This window comes from Labrus bergylta, chromosome 21 (genome assembly GCF_963930695.1).
Source record: "Labrus bergylta chromosome 21, fLabBer1.1, whole genome shotgun sequence".
NCBI lineage: Eukaryota > Metazoa > Chordata > Actinopteri > Labriformes > Labridae > Labrus > Labrus bergylta.
The window spans coordinates 17988886-18008119 of NC_089215.1; the positions used below are offsets into that span (position 1 = coordinate 17988886).

At 41.7% G+C, this 19234-nt stretch overlaps 1 protein-coding gene across 2 annotated transcripts in view; it reads left to right on the forward strand.

The window, feature by feature from the left end:
- The window catches only part of LOC109996948 (V-type proton ATPase 116 kDa subunit a 1), a 28828-nt gene that overhangs the window by 4915 nt on the left and 4679 nt on the right, over positions 1-19234 (forward strand). Inside the window, exons 10-21 of one of the 2 annotated variants that reach the window (XM_020651290.2) lie at positions 715-927; positions 2726-2876; positions 3008-3147; positions 3231-3394; positions 3928-4018; positions 5286-5404; positions 6241-6457; positions 8205-8312; positions 9506-9706; positions 11646-11663; positions 15052-15169; positions 15285-15456. In XM_020651290.2, the coding sequence (XP_020506946.1) occupies positions 715-927; positions 2726-2876; positions 3008-3147; positions 3231-3394; positions 3928-4018; positions 5286-5404; positions 6241-6457; positions 8205-8312; positions 9506-9706; positions 11646-11663; positions 15052-15169; positions 15285-15456 (1712 nt within the window). The remainder of the gene's footprint in view (positions 1-714; positions 928-2725; positions 2877-3007; positions 3148-3230; positions 3395-3927; positions 4019-5285; positions 5405-6240; positions 6458-8204; positions 8313-9505; positions 9707-11645; positions 11664-15051; positions 15170-15284; positions 15457-19234) is intronic. The other variant, XM_020651291.2, reaches the window with a different exon arrangement.

Genomic DNA, 19234 nt, shown 5'->3' on the forward strand with positions numbered 1-19234 from the left:
GTGTTCTATCATCAGCTTCGACAGCTTTTGCGACACAGTTATGCCCTGTGGAAGTTATGCTTTCAGCCCGCTCAATTTCTGGGCACATTAGCATGAGCAGTGCACTTCTGTTTTCTTTTTTTTAAAAGGCCTTTGTACTCTTTGTTACAACGCTGCAAAATAAGAAAATTCATCAGAGACTTTGCACAACAGGTGGAAGTTTAGTTCAGGCGGACCCTCCTCGATATAATTTATTTCCTATCAAAATGACAATAGTTCCAATGCAGCAGGCAGGCATTAGTTCTTATCTGTGAAAGACCTTTGTACAGGCTCATAGTGTTGTGGTTCCCAAAGTTTGTCCTTATTAAGCCTGGAAAAAAAAAAGCCCTGGTTCTGCTTGAGAGGTCTGCCGGAGTCTGAGCCTGCCAACCAGATGTAATTAATTACTCTGGACTACAATAGAGTATTTTACTGAGGTTTACAAAGAAAATCAAGTTCTGGGGACAAACATGGAAGGAGCCTGCCAGGCAGTACAGCACGCTGCACGATAAATAAATGTATCATGTTTGTGAACACACCAAATGGTGCTCGTTCTATTTGTTGATCTTATATCATATTCATCTAACAAAAGGCATGACCATAGAAAAAACAAGTTACATCATACAGAAGGAAGGGAACAAAAAAGTGAAGAATAAGCTTGTGATTAATTAAATATTGACTACATCACTGCTGTAGGTGCTGAATCAAACAGAGGACCACCGTCAGCGAGTGCTGCAGGCCGCCTCAAAGACGATGCGGGTGTGGTTCATCAAGGTGAGGAAGATGAAGGCCATCTACCACACTCTCAACCTCTGCAACATCGACGTCACCCAGAAGTGTCTGATTGCTGAGGTGTGGTGTCCCGTCTCGGACCTGGACTCCATCCAGTTCGCTCTGCGCAGAGGGACGGTGAGTTTTTTTTTCTTCTTCTTTGTTCTGGTTATGTTTGAAGTCTTTCTGACTGATCAAGCATTTAAAAATCTTGTCAATTTTGTATCGTAGTAGTGTGATGTTGAAAAATGTAATGTGCTACACGCCTGGAATGTTACACGCCAAGCTGTTATTTCACTGCCTTTTGATCGGTCAGCAACCAAAGAGAGTGAACATTTCACAGAGAAAATGGGCTATGAATGAATGTTATATGCTAAACATTTCTTTGAAAACTGATTTACTTACGTCAGACAAAAGCTTACATTAGCATTCAACCTCTTCCCAGCTAGCATTAGCATTTGACAATGTTGACAGAAAAAGGAAAGCTACAAAATTGTCTGTTATTACGGAAAACTAAGCAAGCAGACAGTAATATAAAGATGACAAAAGTCAATACTTATATAACTTGGTGTGATTTAGCTGTGGGTACCTAATTCTTCTCACCTTCCCGGCCCGGTTCTACGAGGGTGTAAAAGGTTGCATAAGCACCCTTATTATCCATTTCTGCACCCTCAATTGAGTGGACACAAAAAAATAAGGATTATTTTTTTCTTACAATAAGTAATGAAGGCTTTCAAATGACAGCAGTGACTCTGATCATGTTTATTCCATTCATGATCTGATGGTCATGACAGGTGCACGTGACCTGTCTATTCACCGGGGACCACATGAAGTCATTTTGATCTAGAACTGGGCCTGCACCTTCTGTTGGTTTCTATACATTTTCTAGGTTTATAAGATTTGCAAACCTGGAATACTTCTGTGCATTTTCCAAACAGCGTTCAAGACATCGAATGATCGTGGTTTTTTTTGGGGGGGGGGAAGGTAAACCGCCCTTTAGGCTGTGCAAATAAATGAGGCTGCACATTAGATAGAGTTCCTACACACTAAAGTGTAAAAACTACACAACTAACTTCATCTGTTGCTGCTAGTTCATGACCAATGGTGAACAATATTTAGGCCAGCTGTACAGAAAAAGTGTTTCTTCTTGCTGTTAAGACAACGAGCATAGCCCAACAAAACATCAATATATTCAGAGTACAGAATTCAGCCTGAGAGATGTTTGAGGAGCTCAGATGTTCGGGGGGAGCTGGAGAAGATGCATCAAAAGGGGTCAGTTACTGTTGTTCGGTTATCTGATTAGGATGCCTCCTGGACGCCTCCCTTTGGAGGTTTTCCGGGCACGCCCAACTGGGAGGAGACCCCTGGGCAGACCCAGAGTTCACTGGAGGGATTATATATCCCGTCTAGCTTGGGAACGCCTCGGAATCCCCCAGAAGGAGCTGGAAAACGTTGCTGGTGAGAGGAAGTTTGGGTTGACTTTTACAGCGCTTGCTGTCACCGCAGCCCGACCTTGTATAAGTGGAAGAAAATGGATGTAAGGAGGGATGGTACAGAATTCATTTCATTTGGACTTTAAAAAAGACGTATGTCAAACTGGTTAAAGACTGACGCACCAAACCAGAAGAAACGTGTCTATCATATACGTTATCCTCGTTATGGAGGATCTAACACACAGGTTGAAAAAATTAAGGAAGATCATTTTGCCAAAGGCTGGGGGAAATGCTTAACATATAACACAGAACAAAAAAGGGACATAAGCCACATATTATACAATAATGTCATCTTCATCCAACCAACAGGCGCAGTGTATTTGTGACACTTTGTTTGTTTAATATCTGTAAAGGCATTTTTCTGTAAAGGTAAAATCAAATCAGTGTCATTTGGATGTTTCGATAATATATGTGGTAAACCAACTGAGTGTTTTATTTGACAGGAGAAGAGCGGGTCTACGGTGCCATCCATCCTCAACAGGATGCAGACCAAGCAAACTCCACCTACCTTCAACAAAACCAACAAGTTCACATCAGGCTTCCAAAACATCGTTGACGCCTACGGCATCGGGAACTACCGGGAAATAAATCCAGGTAATCTTAAAAAGAATTACTCAACTTGTTATTTCTCTCTCAGGCTCTCCTGTTTGAAATGTCTCCATGGCATGAGTGCTGTTTGAGTCGTTTGGGTTGTTGTTTGACATCCTCCATAATGTGTGCTACAGCGCCATACACCATCATCACTTTCCCCTTCCTGTTTGCCGTGATGTTCGGCGACATGGGTCACGGCCTGCTGATGACCTGTGCTGCCCTCTACCTGGTCATCCGGGAGAGTCGCCTCGTGGCCCAGAAGAGTGACAACGAGGTGCAGTATGAGATAAACCACCTCCCAGTTTACAAATCAGAAAACAAACAACATATAACACAAGGTGTTGTGTGTCCCTGTAGATGTTCAACATGGTGTTCGCTGGTCGCTACATCATCCTGCTGATGGGGCTCTTCTCCATATACACAGGCGTCATTTACAATGACTGCTTCTCCAAGTCGCTCAACATGTTCGGCTCTGGATGGAGCGTCAGACCCATGTTTGGCCCCAAAGGAGCCAACTGGACGTAAGTCAACAACTCCTCTACTGTCTCTGTTCACCAGCTGGGGGCAACTGCACTGGTTGCAGAAACAGAAGAAGAGGAAGATATACTTTTTAAAATTCTGCCAGGGGAAATTCAATTTTACACTCTGTTGTTGAACGTTCTACACACACATAGGTTGAAATACACACACATGCACAAACAGGATCCGATGGACATGCACTGATGGAGAGATGTTAGAGTGAAGGGGCTGCACACAGTGAGCGCTCCTGAGCTGGTGGGAGAGCTTGATCAAGGGCACCTCGGCAGTGCTCAGGAAGTGAACTGGCATCTCTCCAGCTACCAGACTAATTTTCAGATTTGGTCCACACCAGACTTGTACCGGGGACCCTTTGGTTCTAACCCAAATCCCTTCAAACTGAACTTCTGCCGCAACAGGTCTAATTGTATAAAGGTCTGGCAGAAACCTGTACCTGTCATCCTGGAGAGAGGTGCAGCAAAGCGTTTTAATTGTGTAAATAATCTTTATTGTCTCATTCCCTGTTTCTCTGCCCCAGGTTCGAGACACTTGATGGAAACGCAGTTCTTCAGTTAGACCCAGCTGTCCCCGGTGTGTTCAACGGGCCTTACCCACTCGGAATAGATCCGGTAAACGCTCTTCACTCGCTAAACAAACCATAAAAAATAAACCCAAATAAAAAGCTCACAGATGTTGTCTCAGTTGCAAACTTGACCTTTTAGCATGTAAATGTACGAACCGTGCAGAATATAGAAGTTCCAGGAAAAGACCCAAAACGACAGTGAATGTTTCAGCAGGGATTCTTTTTATATCACAGGTGTTAAATACTTTCTTCCTTTGTTTCATACAGCTCCATTGTTGTTCAAAAACTATTAAAATCACATCAGTGAGCCACATTGTTCATTGGGTTACACATTCCTTCATCACACTGAACACTCATAGACTGTACTGTCGTCGTTGTTTTTACTTGAACCTACCAACACCATCAACCAGATACTCATTAGAACACAACGTGGACAAATGCACGTCCATAGATAGATCTGTTTGTTTCAATAAATACTTTAGTGAAGCTCTTATTGAGATATTTTTCAAACCACTAACAATCTAAAGATTTTGTGCCTTCAATGGAGAGATAGGACAGGATGGATAGAGTTGTAAATCAGGGAGAGAGAGTGGGGAATGACATGCGGGAAAGGAGCCACAGGTTGGATTTGAACCTGGGACCAAAACCTCCATACATGGGGCGTGCGCACTAACCACTGCGCCACCAGCACACCTAACAATCTATTTTGAAGCTGTTTTAAATGTTTGTCCTCAGTAGTGAAATGGCTGATTAAAAGAATAAAGAGGTTTATGACGTTTAGCTTCCCACATATTTTCATTTACAGTGGTGGAACTTAATGGAGATCCATTATGTTTAGCCATATTTAAATTTATACATATATGGCTATGATGTTGGATTTCCTTAATCAACCTCAGCAAAGTTTTTTTATACAGCTTGATAGACAGATATACAGTTGTTGGTGTACTTCCCGTATGTGGTTTCCTGCTGCTCTGAATGAAATGTAACAAGAACTTTGGGAGACTTGTCCAGAACCCGACCTCATGTTCTGCCGACATATTAGAGCAAAACATGGAGCAAAGATGTAGGACACGCCCACCCGGAAGCTCACTCATGCAGAGCTGGCCAATCGCAAAAAAAGTGGGCACATGGGCAGGTGGGCCTTAAAGAGACAGCAGCTGAAATGAACCGGTTTTAGCTTCACATCCCGCCACACTACTAGATAGCTGTCCCAGACTGTCATAATTTATTGTGAAAGTCAGTATAATAGTTCTCCTTTAAACAAAAATTAAGTATTTAATGTTGGTTTTTAACTGTGTGCGTTATCTCTGCAGATCTGGAACGTTGCCACAAACAAGCTGACCTTCCTGAACTCCTTCAAGATGAAGATGTCCGTGGTCCTGGGAGTCATCCACATGATCTTTGGAGTGTCTCTCAGTCTTTTCAACCACCTGTAAGTTATGAATATTTACACTTTCACTTGAAGGTGTCATTCATTTTTTTAAAGACTAGTAGCAGTTATTATTTTGTTTTTACTAAGATTGTCATTTATTGTAATCTTTTATAAAGAGTTAGCCTAAGTTCTGCTGGCTGACCCCTAGTATTTAGTATTTTTTCAGAGTGAGATGATGTGGGTCTAAATAATTAAACTTGAGCGAGTTAATTAGCTGCGATCGGTGCACGAACAAAGACTTTCTGCATGTGACAGTTGTGATCTCAGTGCACATAATGTAACAGCTGCATTGAGTTTTCTTTTCTCCAGTATGTTTTTTGCCGCTCTTTTGTTGATATTGTGATTCCATCAAGCTACACATAACCTGCTGCACAATTGGCGTAGTGGTTAGTAAGCACGCCCCTTGTACTAAGACTGTGGTCCTCCAGGCAGACGGCCCAGGTCCAGATATTACCTGTGACTACTTTCCTGCATGTCGTTCCCCTTCCTTTTGTCCACCTTTATTACAAAAGCACTAAAGATCTTACTGTTTACAGGGGGAAACTGAAATTCACAAAGCAAGGAATTATATATTTATTGGATGAAGTGTGGACAGCGAGCGTCCGATGCTCTGTGATGTGTTGCCATATCTACCGCTCGCCTGTCGTTAGGACACTGTGTGAGCTGTGTGTGCTGCCTGAGCTCTTACAATAATTAACATTTGTTTTTATTTTGCTTCCCGTTCCCGTTATCTGCTGGTTGATTACATGTTTCCTGCAGGCCTTCACTACCCACACGGTTCAGTTCCTATAGAAAAGTTGACGTCTGTGTTGTTGACTGATGATGTTGCCCCTCAGGTACTTCAAGAAGCCACTGAACATCTTCCTGGGCTTCATCCCAGAGATCGTCTTCATGTCCAGCCTGTTCGGATACCTCATTCTGCTCGTCTTCATCAAGTGGACGGCCTATGACGTCTTCACCTCCAAGGACGCTCCCAGTCTGCTCATCCACTTCATCAACATGTGTCTCTTTAACTACAATGACCCCACTAACAAGCCCCTCTACGCAGGACAGGTGCTCCCCCCTCCCTCACTCTTCTTCCCTGCTGCCTCTTCTTCCTTCTTACCACCTCTCTCTTTACACTAGCATGGTTGAAGCCTGGTTTAGAGTTTCACAGCAGCTCATTTTAATACTAACTAAATATTGTATATTTCCATTTTGGAGGAGTTCCGTGTTAGCTACAGAGAAGCAGCTTTTGATGCTCCTGCAGGAGTTCTCAGATATGTAGCTTGAACACAGGTCAGTGCTTCTGATGACTGTAGCCTCCTTAACTCTGACAGACACAGTGCAGTAGCAAAGCATTGATTGATGCATTGATGTGTGCATCATTTATTTGGCTGTCCTGCAGCACACTTGAAGTGAAATCAACAAGGAGTTATTAAAGGAAACTCCCAAAATGCTTTGCAAACCCAAGGCATTGTGACATTAAACATGTATTCAAAAGAAGCACTTATCTTATTAACAAATTATTGTTCTAAAAATGTTAAATCAAACTGATATCAGGAAGATATTTTGCCCATGTTAAAGGCTGAACTTGACTATTAGCCACCAAAGCATCACTTTACAAACAGTTTCATGTTCCCTTCCACAACATCTCTAAACGTTGAAGGTTGCAGTAAATGTTTTCCTAGCTGGTTTCTTTACTCTCAGCTCAATTTTAACTCACCCCTTCTGTATGTCGAGCTTTTAGTAGCTAAACAAAAGCATGTGCGGTTCACAGCTGACTCAACCAACCCTACCCTGAATATTTTTGGAGTTGTGCTCGCTGTTCCTGATTTAAGTGAGGGATAGCTTTTCCTCTCTTTTACTTTGTGCTGTTGGTGCATCATAAAGTATAAGCCCTGTCAACAGTTCATTAAACGTTTCATTATGTTGTTTACATGATCAGCTCTTATCAGGAAAAGAAGTACAGAACACAGGAGAATGTTAAAGTCAGCCAAAGGGAGGAGCAGTGTTTTCTGTACTCAGTATTTTGTTCAAGTTGTTGCCAGATGAAGTTAAAGGTCACATATTAAGCAGAATACACTTTACCATGTTGTTCTTATGCTAATATGTGTCCCTAGTCTGTCTACAAACCCCCCAATTATGAGAAAAGTCCATCCTCTCCGTCTTTTGCCTGCTCCACTTTTCAGAAAATGTTTGCTTCCCTTTGTGACATCACAAAGGGCAGTAACCCCTGCCCCAGGTGGGTGACACTCCCACAGCTAGGTGTTTGTTCTGCCCTCTGAGTCCACCTCACCGTAAAAAAATGCGCATGGAGCTAGAAAGCTAGAGCCAACCAAGAACTTACAGAGAGGGGCGTGGTCAAACACATTACTCATTTACATTTAAAGGTACAGACACAGAAACAGCCTTTTCTGATCAAGGCTGAAATAGAGGCATGATAAATTACAGGATCAGAGTGGATTTAGAAACTTCACAGACATGTTTTGGGCCTCAGAGACTTATTTAAACTGGTTAAAAAGGAGGATAATACGTGACCTTTAAAGATTGAAGCCACAGAAAACACTCTTACAGAACAGTTTGCCCTGCCGCAGTCAGTGTGCAGCTTCAGCTCACTGATACATCGAATATATCTGTCATGTCCTAAGATCAGAATTTTACTGTTTAGCTATAACAAATGGCTGCATCAATGTATCAAGAAAAGCAAAGAAAAAGAGAACCGTGTGTTTTTGTGTTCTCGCAGTGACATGTAGTATCTTCTGACCACTGCTGCACATCACCAACTCTGTTGTTAACCTCTCTCTGTTTGAATCTGTAGATGGGGATCCAGATTTTGTTGGTGCTGATTGCCCTTGCATGTGTACCCTGTATGCTGATTGTGAAAACTATGGTGCTTCGGCGTCAGCATCTGTGGAAAAAGCACCTGGTATGTGATTCTGACCCGACCCTTGACCTTACTTCTGATGAATAACAATTATAACCTTTTTTTTTCTCACTCCTATTCTGCCATTCATTTCAATGCACATTGTATCGTGTAATGTGGTTGGTTGTGCTGCCATGTAAAATGCTTAAAGCTCGCCTTGGAAACGCTCGCATTTTGATGGGAAATAATCTTGATATTCAAACTGAGGGCACCCTAACAGCCTCGTAATCCACCCGTTCTTATCCGAAACATGTCAATCACATTGATAGGAATAACTTGAATTGCCTGAAGAAGCAGCGTGCAGCTCTCAGTGCTTGAAAAAAAAAAAACTACACCAATCAGAAGGATAAAATGAGAAGATTCAATAAGATTAATTCGCTGTTGTCGTATTCCTGCACAGTAGCTTGGCCCGTGGCCTCAGGCTTAAATGATCCAGTGAACACCATTAACACTTGTTTGAACCAAAAACATGATAATAAAATATGCAACTTCCATTTATATGGAACAGTTACAGTTGCATCTAAGTGGTCTAAGACTTTGAGTCTAAATTTTAGACTCAAAGTCAGTGACAAAGAAGCCACAGACTTTACTATATTTAGTGTGTTTCTCAAGAACAACCACAAAATATAAAAAAGACTAATATGTACAAGATTAAATAAGACAGCAGTCAGATGAGGATAGTAATAAAAGCAGGAGTAAGTCAGACCCTCTTGTGTGCGATGAATCTTCTCATTTCTAACAATGTTTGTATGTAGCTACAGTGTTTAGTTATTATGAAATCGATTATATAACTAACATATATTACACAAATAACATGAAGAGAGTGAAGTTAAGTTGGCTAACACATCCTACATAAACTACAAAGAATTCAAATTCTTTCTATAAGTCAACTTTTTTTTTGTTTTGAATCAAACGCTGGACAGGAGTTATATTTTTTATTTATTAGTCTCGACATCAGTGAATAAATGTCTTTCAGCATTTGATTTGCTGCTACCTTTTATTTTTGAAATTGTCAGCCTTTTTTGTCTCTTTTTTTTTTTGACGAGTGACGATGTTGATCATTTTGGAATAACAGCCGTCCCTCTTCTGTGCTGGGTGCCCTGTGTTATGTAACAAATCAAAGTCAATGAAGAAGAAAGCGTTCAATCCAAGGCTTGCTTTAAGCTAGACACAGCTCTTGTGGCTTCTGTATCTAGTCCCAGAAGAGGGAAGAAACCCCTGCAGAGAATCTAGAGCAGTCTTTAGAGAAAACAGGCGTGTCCTCATCATCCACTGGACTCACCCAACAGGGCACGCAGAAGTTCGGAGGGGTGCGGGTGGGCAATGGGCCCACGGAGGACGAGGCTGGCATCATGGACCACGACCAGCTCTCGCAGCACTCAGAGGAGGGAGACGAGGTGAGCCCACCACAAATCACCATGCACAGTTTTTAACAAGATCCTGATAGTAAATATGCTTTCAACATGAACTACAGTACTTAAACTATCCTCTTGTAATCTGTGTGTTCAAGGTGAGCTGAGATAGTAAAAGATTTTAAACTTATCAGCGGTTAAAGTCTGTGTAAAGCAATAAGGAATATGTATTTTAAGTTTTTTATACGTCAAGGCTCTGTTATTAACCACCAGTCCAAATTTAATGACTGAAAGAAATCACTAAGTGTTCAAAATTAAGTTTTAATTTCATGAGAAATTGGGCTGTGATGTCAGCTCTGGAGTGCTGTGGGCGTGTCCCTTGAATACACCAAAACCACGCCCACTCACAGGAAAGAAGCGCCAAAACGACAAATTCTTCAACTTCTGGCATCAAGGGAAGAGAGAATGAGAACGTGAGCTCGAGAATTGACTGTAACGTTGAAACTTGTGATAGCTCGTGATTCAGCGGGATTATGCTAAGGAACTCCAGTGCGCCATCGAGCCTCCCTTTAGCTCTACCCAAAACAAACCTGAGAATAAAAGTGAGGGAACATTTTCTACCAGATTAAATCTATTATCCAGGCAAACATAGTTGTTAATGTTTTATTAAAAGTATGTTTTGTGTTTTGAGACCGATTCCTGATTTTGCTTCACACAGACTTTAAGTTTTTATGTCCATCTGAGTAAAAGTGAAGTTAGCTTTACCATTTAAGATTGAACTGTTTTAAAGTGTCCCATTTGAAGTTTGTCATCTTTATTCGATATACTATAATCTGTTGTGTTTAGGTCAAAAAGTAAAGTTCGGCTTATTGTAGTTCCAGCGACAGAAACAAATAATCAATTTTAAAATGTTCTGCCTCAGCTCATTCACCTGCACATCAGAGAGCGTAGTGTTGTCTCCTGTGTAGTAATAAGAGATGTGGGTAATGTGGGCACAACAGTGTGCAGAGAGAAGGAGCGAGAGCAGGGATGGAGAGGAGCAGATAAGAAGTGGATTTTCCATTTCAGAAACATAAACAGCGAGGTGGTTTTCATGGGAAACAGCGAGTGGAATTTATGAAGGAAAAAAATCCACCCCGTTTTCTTTCTGTGACTCATAGTTTTGGTGTCTCCCAGGTTTCCCGCACAATAAATCTCTCAGTGTTTATCCTCTGATAACAAATTGCATAACTGTAACGTGATAAGACTGCTTTATTTTAGCATTATTCAAAGCATATGAAACGCGACACAGACAGAACATATCAACTGGGATATGCAATGTGATATCTTATTGAAGTATCAGGCTCTGTTTTTTGTTGTAAATCGTCATACATGCAGCTTATTAAAGAATTTAAAGAAATGCTGCCGTGGTCGAAGTGGATAGGATCCACATCCAATTCAAGGTGTAGAGTTTGCTTTAGAGTTCTGGACCTTAGACCTGAACCTTACTTTATCCCAGTGTAACCTTAAAAAGACAGGTGAGGATCATTTCAAGTTTATCTTGATGTAGAACTAAAAAAGGCTGGCACTGATGGCCTAGCGGTTAGGTCACTCCCCACGTACAGAGGCTATAGTCCTCCAAGCGGGCAGCCAGGGTTCAAGTCGGACCTGCGGCTCCTTTCCTAGCATATCATTTACCACTTTCTTTCTCCCTTTGCGGATTTCCTACTCTATTCACTGTCCTATCAAATTAAAGGCAAAAAGCCCAAAAATTAATGGAAGGAAATATTTGGTCAATTTAGAAACACAGTTTGAAACGAGTTCTCGTCTAATTTCTGCCCAAAGCTTCCATTGACACCTTAAACACGGTACATTTATCAAAAGAACTAATGAAGTTTTGTGCCTGGTGAAATAAACTGCAAAAGCAGATTCAGAAAGCATCATCTGGTTGAATGAAGTTCTTTAAATTCAGCCACTAACCTTTGACCTTTTATCTACTTTAAAGCACTCAGAGGAAGAGCCGGTAAGAAGCTGTGTCTGGTATCTTCGTACTGTAGCATGTCTGGATGCTGTCTTGCCTTTCCTGTCGGTGTATTAAGTAACAAGTGGTGGTTTTGTTTGTTTGAACTCTGATCGCTCCGTCTAAACATCCCGTACTCCCAAACTGTGCTCCCTTCAGTACAAGGCATGTTTATGTGTGGTATTTTAAATGTGTGTGTGTGTGTGTGTGTGTTTGTCTTTGTGAGAGAATGTGAAATGCTAATTTATTTACAATGTATTTTACAAGTGTGAAAAAATGTATGATAATGAAAATGAGTGTTTTATTTAAATGCTTGAATCTTGAATGCAAGTGAAACTTTATGACGTCCTGGCAGGTGTCTTTTTATGTGTACTATATGACACACATAGATTTCCATCATGTTTTCTTAAAGGTCACATGGTATGCAAAATACACTTTATCAAGGTTTTCTCACACTAATGTGTCTCTAGTCCGTCTATAAACCTGCCAATTAAGAGAAAAGTCCATCCTCTCCGTCTTCTGCCTGCTCCACTTTTCAGAAAATGTGTGCTCAAACAGGTTGTTTGAAGATTTTCCCTTTGTGACATCACAAAGGGCAGTAACCCCTCCCCCAGGTGGGTGACACTCCCACAGCTAGGTGTTTGTTCTGCTCTCTGAATCTACCTTATCACTGTAAACAATCGGGCATGGAGCGAGAAAGCCAGAGCCACCCCAAGCCCTTCCAGAGAGGGGCGTGGTCAGACACCGCTCATTTACATATTTAAAGGTACAGACACAGAAACGGCCTGTTCTGAGCAGGGCTGAAATAGAGAGGTTTATAGACATGATCAAATACAGAATCAGAGTGGATTTAGAAAGAAGAAAGAAACTTCACAGACATGTGTTGTGGAGCTCTGAGACTGATTGTGGAAAAGGGGTCTAATATGTGACCTTTTGTACTTTTCGATACTGTCATCATTAAAATAATGCAGACTTAAATATTTCAAAACACATATCAAAGTATCAAACATTTTGACAACCCTACCTGGAGTACCTGAAACATGACATTTCTAATCAGAGCCTCTGGTCTCTGTTTGTTTGAGCCAGTACAGCATGTTAGCCGGTGTTGTTTTCATTAGCTCCTCTGGCAGAGACTCTTTGAATTGAAACAATAACTGCTACTTCCATGAACTCTGTTTCATGGGTCCAAGGACAAAAGACAAGCATGGAAAGAGGAAACCGGACCCGTGCCAAGCCAAACCGTACAAGAACAGCTCGGAGCAATACGCTCCCATGTTTCCCCCTCCCTGCCCATTACATACAGGAAAGGCTAGTCTTGCTCCAGGAAGGAGAGTATGGAGGAACTGTGTTGGCTTTACAATACACAAACATGTTTCTGCTGTGTGATCCTGCAGAAGGAAAAACAGACACAGACTCAAACAATCCAAACCACTTTGTAGCATATGAGAGCTACAGTAAAGTCTGTGACAGGGGTCGAAGGAGTCAAAGCGGTCACTTATTAAGATGATGGAAACCCTTACCACTGTTTATATCATTTTAACATTACAATTGTTATTAGTGGTCACATATTAAAAGGCATGGTTAGGTGATAATCATCTCCCGGTGTTAAACAGAAATGGTTTGTTTTACATTCCTGAGTAGATAAACTATGATGATGCATGTGAAAACACTAAACTGTAAATTCTGTTGTTTTAGCTTCCCCCCCGTCACACACACTTAATGAAAACACAATGTGTTGTATATATTGTTTATTAATAATGCATATGCTCTGCAATGTTTCACAAACACAATCAAAATGATGCAGATATGATTCTTAGAGAGAGAGTTGCTGTCTATTTATTTCACTTTAACTTGTCAACACTCGGCCTGTTATTTTGATTCTTGTAACCTTCAGACATTTAAAAACAAAGAGACACTGAGCTGCAGCAAGGATTTAGGTCTTTGGAAGCTTGACTACACCCGCTAAGACAGTTTGACATTTTTCTGAGGCTGTGCTACTGTGAGCGGCAGAGAGAGAACTGAATTTCCCCCTTGGGATTAATAAAGTATTTCTGATTCTGAGAAGCGTTTGCATTGAATTGCAGATGAAACACTGAAGTGTGTTTCCCCCAATACAATGCTTTAGTTAGTCTGTGTAGGTTATGCAGCATTTACAATCTTACCTACAGTAACCGGGTCTGCACGATGAGAAAAAGATGCACTGTGTGATAATGTTTAATGTTGCCATAACATTGTATGACGTGAGAAGAAACACAAAACACAAATGTAAGAGTGCATATTAGCTGTCACTCACAGTTTCTATGTCTACCTGAGTTTACAACATGTCCCTCCTAAATCCAAAATGAATTAAAAAAGTAATTGTATTTAGGAAAGTAATGCACGCTCTCTTACTTGCAGTAAACTAACTGGCAAAGTGTCTGGACCAAATGTTGCAAGTTAGACCATGCAGGAGTTTGCGTGCAAATTGTTAAGGACTTGAAACATAAATCTTCTTGTTGTGTTAGTAAAAATAATGCTAATGTATTCATTATCTTGTGTTATCTTTTGTCGATGTAATTGGTGAGGTTAGAAAGCGTAGGTTTATATTTATTTGTGTGTTTGTGCGCACATCACACTTCAGGACACCCCTGCAGAAGTCAGGGGCCTCCCCAGTCAATAAAGTTCCGGACACACCCTTGAACATGAGAGAGAATTGCATAAAAATTTATGGGACAAATCCAGACTTTTGTAATGTGTGGTTTTATTTGCAATAATGATGAAATTGTGATTAATTGTTTGCAGCCTTAGTCTCTCTGGCTCTGAGGGGGAGGGAAGCTGTATGGTTGAAGACATTATGTTTTCATGTTGCTCTGGAAAATCTTCACATTTGGCATAAAACTCCACTTGGATCCAAAGGATGACCTGATTCCATTTGGTGATCAAAAAGACAAAAGTCACTCTGGTTTTATTAATCATGTGTTGGCAATAGTAGATTCACTAAAGAGGACACAATTTTACATGGATGTCAACTTCTCTTTGACATAATTTTGTGCAGGAAATCATTTTTCCCAGCATGATTTCTCAGAAGTACCTAAAGGGAATGCCTTTAAACTTTTTGCACAAACACCACCTGGACTCAATGATTCATTTTGCAATCTTCTGTGTTCACTCTAAATGTTTTGGTTGGATCTTGCTGAACTTGATTTCTTCAACTAACCTTCTTTCTTGTGAAGTACAGGTTAGCAACCGTTGTGATGATTCCCATTACAGTGGTTTGTCAGCTTTGTTCTGTGACAAAAAAAAGTACATGTAAACAGGGCATTGAAGACCTGTTCGTAAGAACTAAAACAAATAACAAGGCTGTTTCCATAACCATGCTGTGTGCGCTCACCATCATGTCTCTCCACGACAGTTTGACTTTGGTGACGTCGCTGTCCACCAGGCCATCCACACAATAGAGTACTGTCTGGGATGCATCTCAAACACAGCTTCATACCTGCGTCTCTGGGCCCTCAGCTTGGCTCATGCACGTGAGTTAAAGCACTGCATACACACACAGACACAAGAATGCTCATATCTTCTTACTGTTAGTTCTGAGGTGTAAACCCTGTTGTCATTGTACTTTTTGTTTTCATTTGTGTACAGAGCTGTCAGAAGTGCTCTGGACCATGGTGATGCACCTTGGTCTCTCGTCGAGGAGTGGGGGCGGGTTCTTCGGCCTGTCCATCATCTTCGGGGCCTTTGCCACCCTCACCGTTGCCATCCTGCTCGTCATGGAGGGGCTGTCAGCATTCCTGCACGCCCTGCGTCTGCACTGGTAAGACTCACACACATACACACACACACACACACACACACACACACACACACACACACACACACACACACACACACACACACACACACACACACACACACACACACACATTGAAGACGTACCAACACACATGCAACCTCCATGTACACGATGCATTCACTCACTCGTTTAACATGCACAGTGCACATGTAGAGAGTGAATCCTCTCATATGTCAACACACTGAATCCCTCACTGTTAGTAAACACACACACACACACACACACACACACCGAAAAGTCATTCTTCAGCTAAATCTGCAGCTGTACATGTACATGAGGAATGCTAGCACATGAAACATTACGGACACAGAGTGTTTGAGCGTACGGGACTCCAGATAACCTCACACCCTTCAGCTCCATCGCCTCCTAGCACCGCCTCCACCCTGCTGATCCATCCTGCACAGATGTAAACTACACTGACGTGCAGGGAAGTCGATCATTATGGAATACAAACATCATGCCGTTTAGGAAAGACATGGATTATCAAAAGCACACTGGTGAGATTACCACACTGAGAGACAGGCATGTAGTAATTACTTGTATGTGTATCATAGATCCTATTAATGCATACATAGTTATCTCAGTGACAATGTGTTGAGATGTGGATTCAGAACATGTACTTAAGAGCCGGGGGTTAATGGTAAAAGTAATGATGATTAATGTTCAGAATCCCAAGAGGTAAACACCCCCCGCCCCCTTCAGCACAAAATAGATAATGATATGCATCTTGTGGTTTATAAAATGACACACATGTACAAACAGGACCCTGTGGACAAGCATTAGTGGAGAGATGTCAGAGTGGGGCTGCTACCCGGGGACGGCAGAGCTGTTGGGGGGGTCAGATGCCTTGCTCAAGGACACCTCAGCAGTACTCTGGAAAGTATGCTATGGTGCAGCTGTGGCTCAGTTGGTAGAGTCAGTCGTCTCTTAACCAAAAGGTCGGGGTTCAAGCCCAGCACCTGCACCCACATGTCCGATGTGTCCTTGGGCAAGACTCTTAACTCAAGGTTGATCCTGCTGCTTTGTTAGTTGCCTTTGAACGTGTCTGAATGGGATTAGTTACTTCTGATGGTCACTCTACACAGCAGCCTCTGCCATCAGTGTGTGAATGTGTAGGTGTGACATGTGGCGCTTTGAGTAGTCAGAAGACTAGAAAAGTGCTACACAAGATCAGGTCCATTTACCAAAGTGACCCGGCACCTCTCCACCAACCAGACCAACTTCCACACTTTGGTCCGCTACGACCCGCTGGTTCCCAACCCAAGTCCTCACAGACTGAGCTACTGCTGTCCGCCTAACTGTTGTGTGTTTCTCTGTAGGAAGTCAACGAGGGGGGTCAATGTTAACCGCGGGGGCCCAAGGGGAGCGGCGGAGGAAGGAAAATCAAGATTTTCCTGTTTTTAAATGGTCCTTAACACCAAATACAATCAATCAATAACATTGATTTATTGCTCATCCCTAAAATAAGCTGAAACACGCCGGTTTATCACAGTAATATGAATATTGAATTTAAGGCATATCCTTTAGATATTATGTGATTGATCGAACTGGCCTCATGCCTGGTATTGATTCATAACTGCTTACATGCATTCTTCATCTGCATCATAGAGCTCTAAACACATTTTTTTAAACCTACAGTAACTAGTGTTATTATCTGTATTCACTCTGACCATGTTCCTGCTGTGAACACAGGGCCTTATGTAACAGTGATGAGATGGATAAACTGAGAGAGAGGGACCTCGTGTTTTTTTTCTTCTTCCTTTTAAATATGCGCCCAGCTGTTTTTTTTTTGTTTTTTTTATCGAGACTGTGCTATTCTTCAAAGGAGTATCTACAGTATGTGTTATGTAGTCCCACATATCTGCAGTACATATGGGCTGGCTGTATGCTCCAGGCTTAAGGTCATATTGTACCAAGATGGATGAAGACCAGACGACTATGGAAGAAACTGTAATCGGCTATTAGACACGTAAGACTGAAGAGCTGAAGATAGACTCTGAACGATGAACCTTTCCCTGCAGATCAGCAGCTGAAGAACCTTTATTTATGGAAAGTCAATTTATTTATCAACTTAAACAAGAAGAGGCATCAAGAAGAGTTGATCCTGCTGCTTTGTTTGCGGTGTATGAATTTGTATGAATGGTGTTAGTTACTTCTGATGGTCACTTTACATAGCAGCCTATGACATCATTGTGTGAATGTGTAGGTGTGACCTGCGGTGTAAAAGCACTTTGAGTAGTCAGAAGACTAGAAAAGTGCTTTACAAGTTCAAGTTCATTTACCAAGTCCAGTCCATTCTGTTTGACAGATGTTACATATACAGACCTGTGAGGCTGCTATCAATGACCTTTGAACCAGTTTAAAAATGCTACTCTTTAAACGATTTGTCATTTTGGATACAGAGTCAATAATAATCTCTCAGTAGATACTGTTTGATAATATTTCGGACAAAATCTGATTAAAGTTTAAAGGCTGTGGCGGAGTTGGTAGAGCCAGTCGTCTGAAGGTCAGGGCTTCAAGCCCAGATTTCAGATGTCTCTTTTTATTCCATTTTATTCTGATGTAAAGAACAGTGTGAAGGTCTGTTTTGGTCTTCTTTGTCCAAAATGTGCATAAAGACAGAGCAGATGCAGGATATGGCACTCTGGTCGGTCTCTCTTTTTAAATGAAAAAATGTAAACACCAACCTAAGCTATAGAAGTACCAGGCTGGGTCTCAGCTTTGATCCTGGGGAAGATTCAGGAAGTCAAATGACTTGGAACAGGGAGACAAACACGATTAAAGCCGTCTGGACGTTTTTGCAGACACGAGCATGTTGTTGGTACGAGACATTTTATGGGGTGAATCCCCAGTCTTGTCCTTCAAACACTCAAAAACATTTTTTATCATCTTTATTAATAAGTATTTGACACGCTGATGTAGATCGGAGGTTTGCTCTAAAACAGCTCAGGCTCTGTTGTGCGTCGCTTTTTAAAAAGTGAGGTGCTTCATTAATACAGCAGCAGCGTGTCGGCTCAGCAGGTCTCCGCTAAGGTTAAAAAGAGTATTTCTCACAGCGTCGAGTGAATGGAAATGTTCAAAGTAAACAGTCGTCAATCGTGACGCTCTGCTCTCCTGTGAACTCTTCACACACACATGCTGATGAGTTCTCTGCACACAAGATCACACACACACAAACACCAGAGTTAGTCGAGTGTAACGTGTGCTAGGTAGGTACGAGCATCCCCCCCCCCCCCCCCCCCCTTCCACAGCTGTGTGGAGAGACAGATAAGAGGATTTCTCTCCTCTCTTTAAGTGTTGCCCTCTCGCAGCTCGGCAGGCCAAATATTTGCCACGGCTGGGAGACATTCCTGGGCACTCCCCGTGCTCGATGAGGCCAGGAACCAGCAGGAACCGAAAAATCTGCTCCTATTGTTTTCCTCCTAAATGAAGTCATCAGAGGTTGTCACGTTAGAAGAATTATAGTAAACCTCACTGTGGGTACAGATGGGATAATTAGAGGGAGAACAGCAGATCATTGAAAAGATGCAGTGCAGTACTTTGATAAAGAGGCCTCAGAAGTCTTCTTCTGAACCTGGTCTGTATAACTTTGAACAGCTGCTTTAACTCTGATTGCATAAAGTGATCTTTCAGCAAGAAAGTCATACTGCATTTTTGTACTGAACAGTTTTATGCTCATAAAATGCTCCTTTTCATTTAAAGATATCTATCCCAATCATTGTATTTTACATCAGTTTCT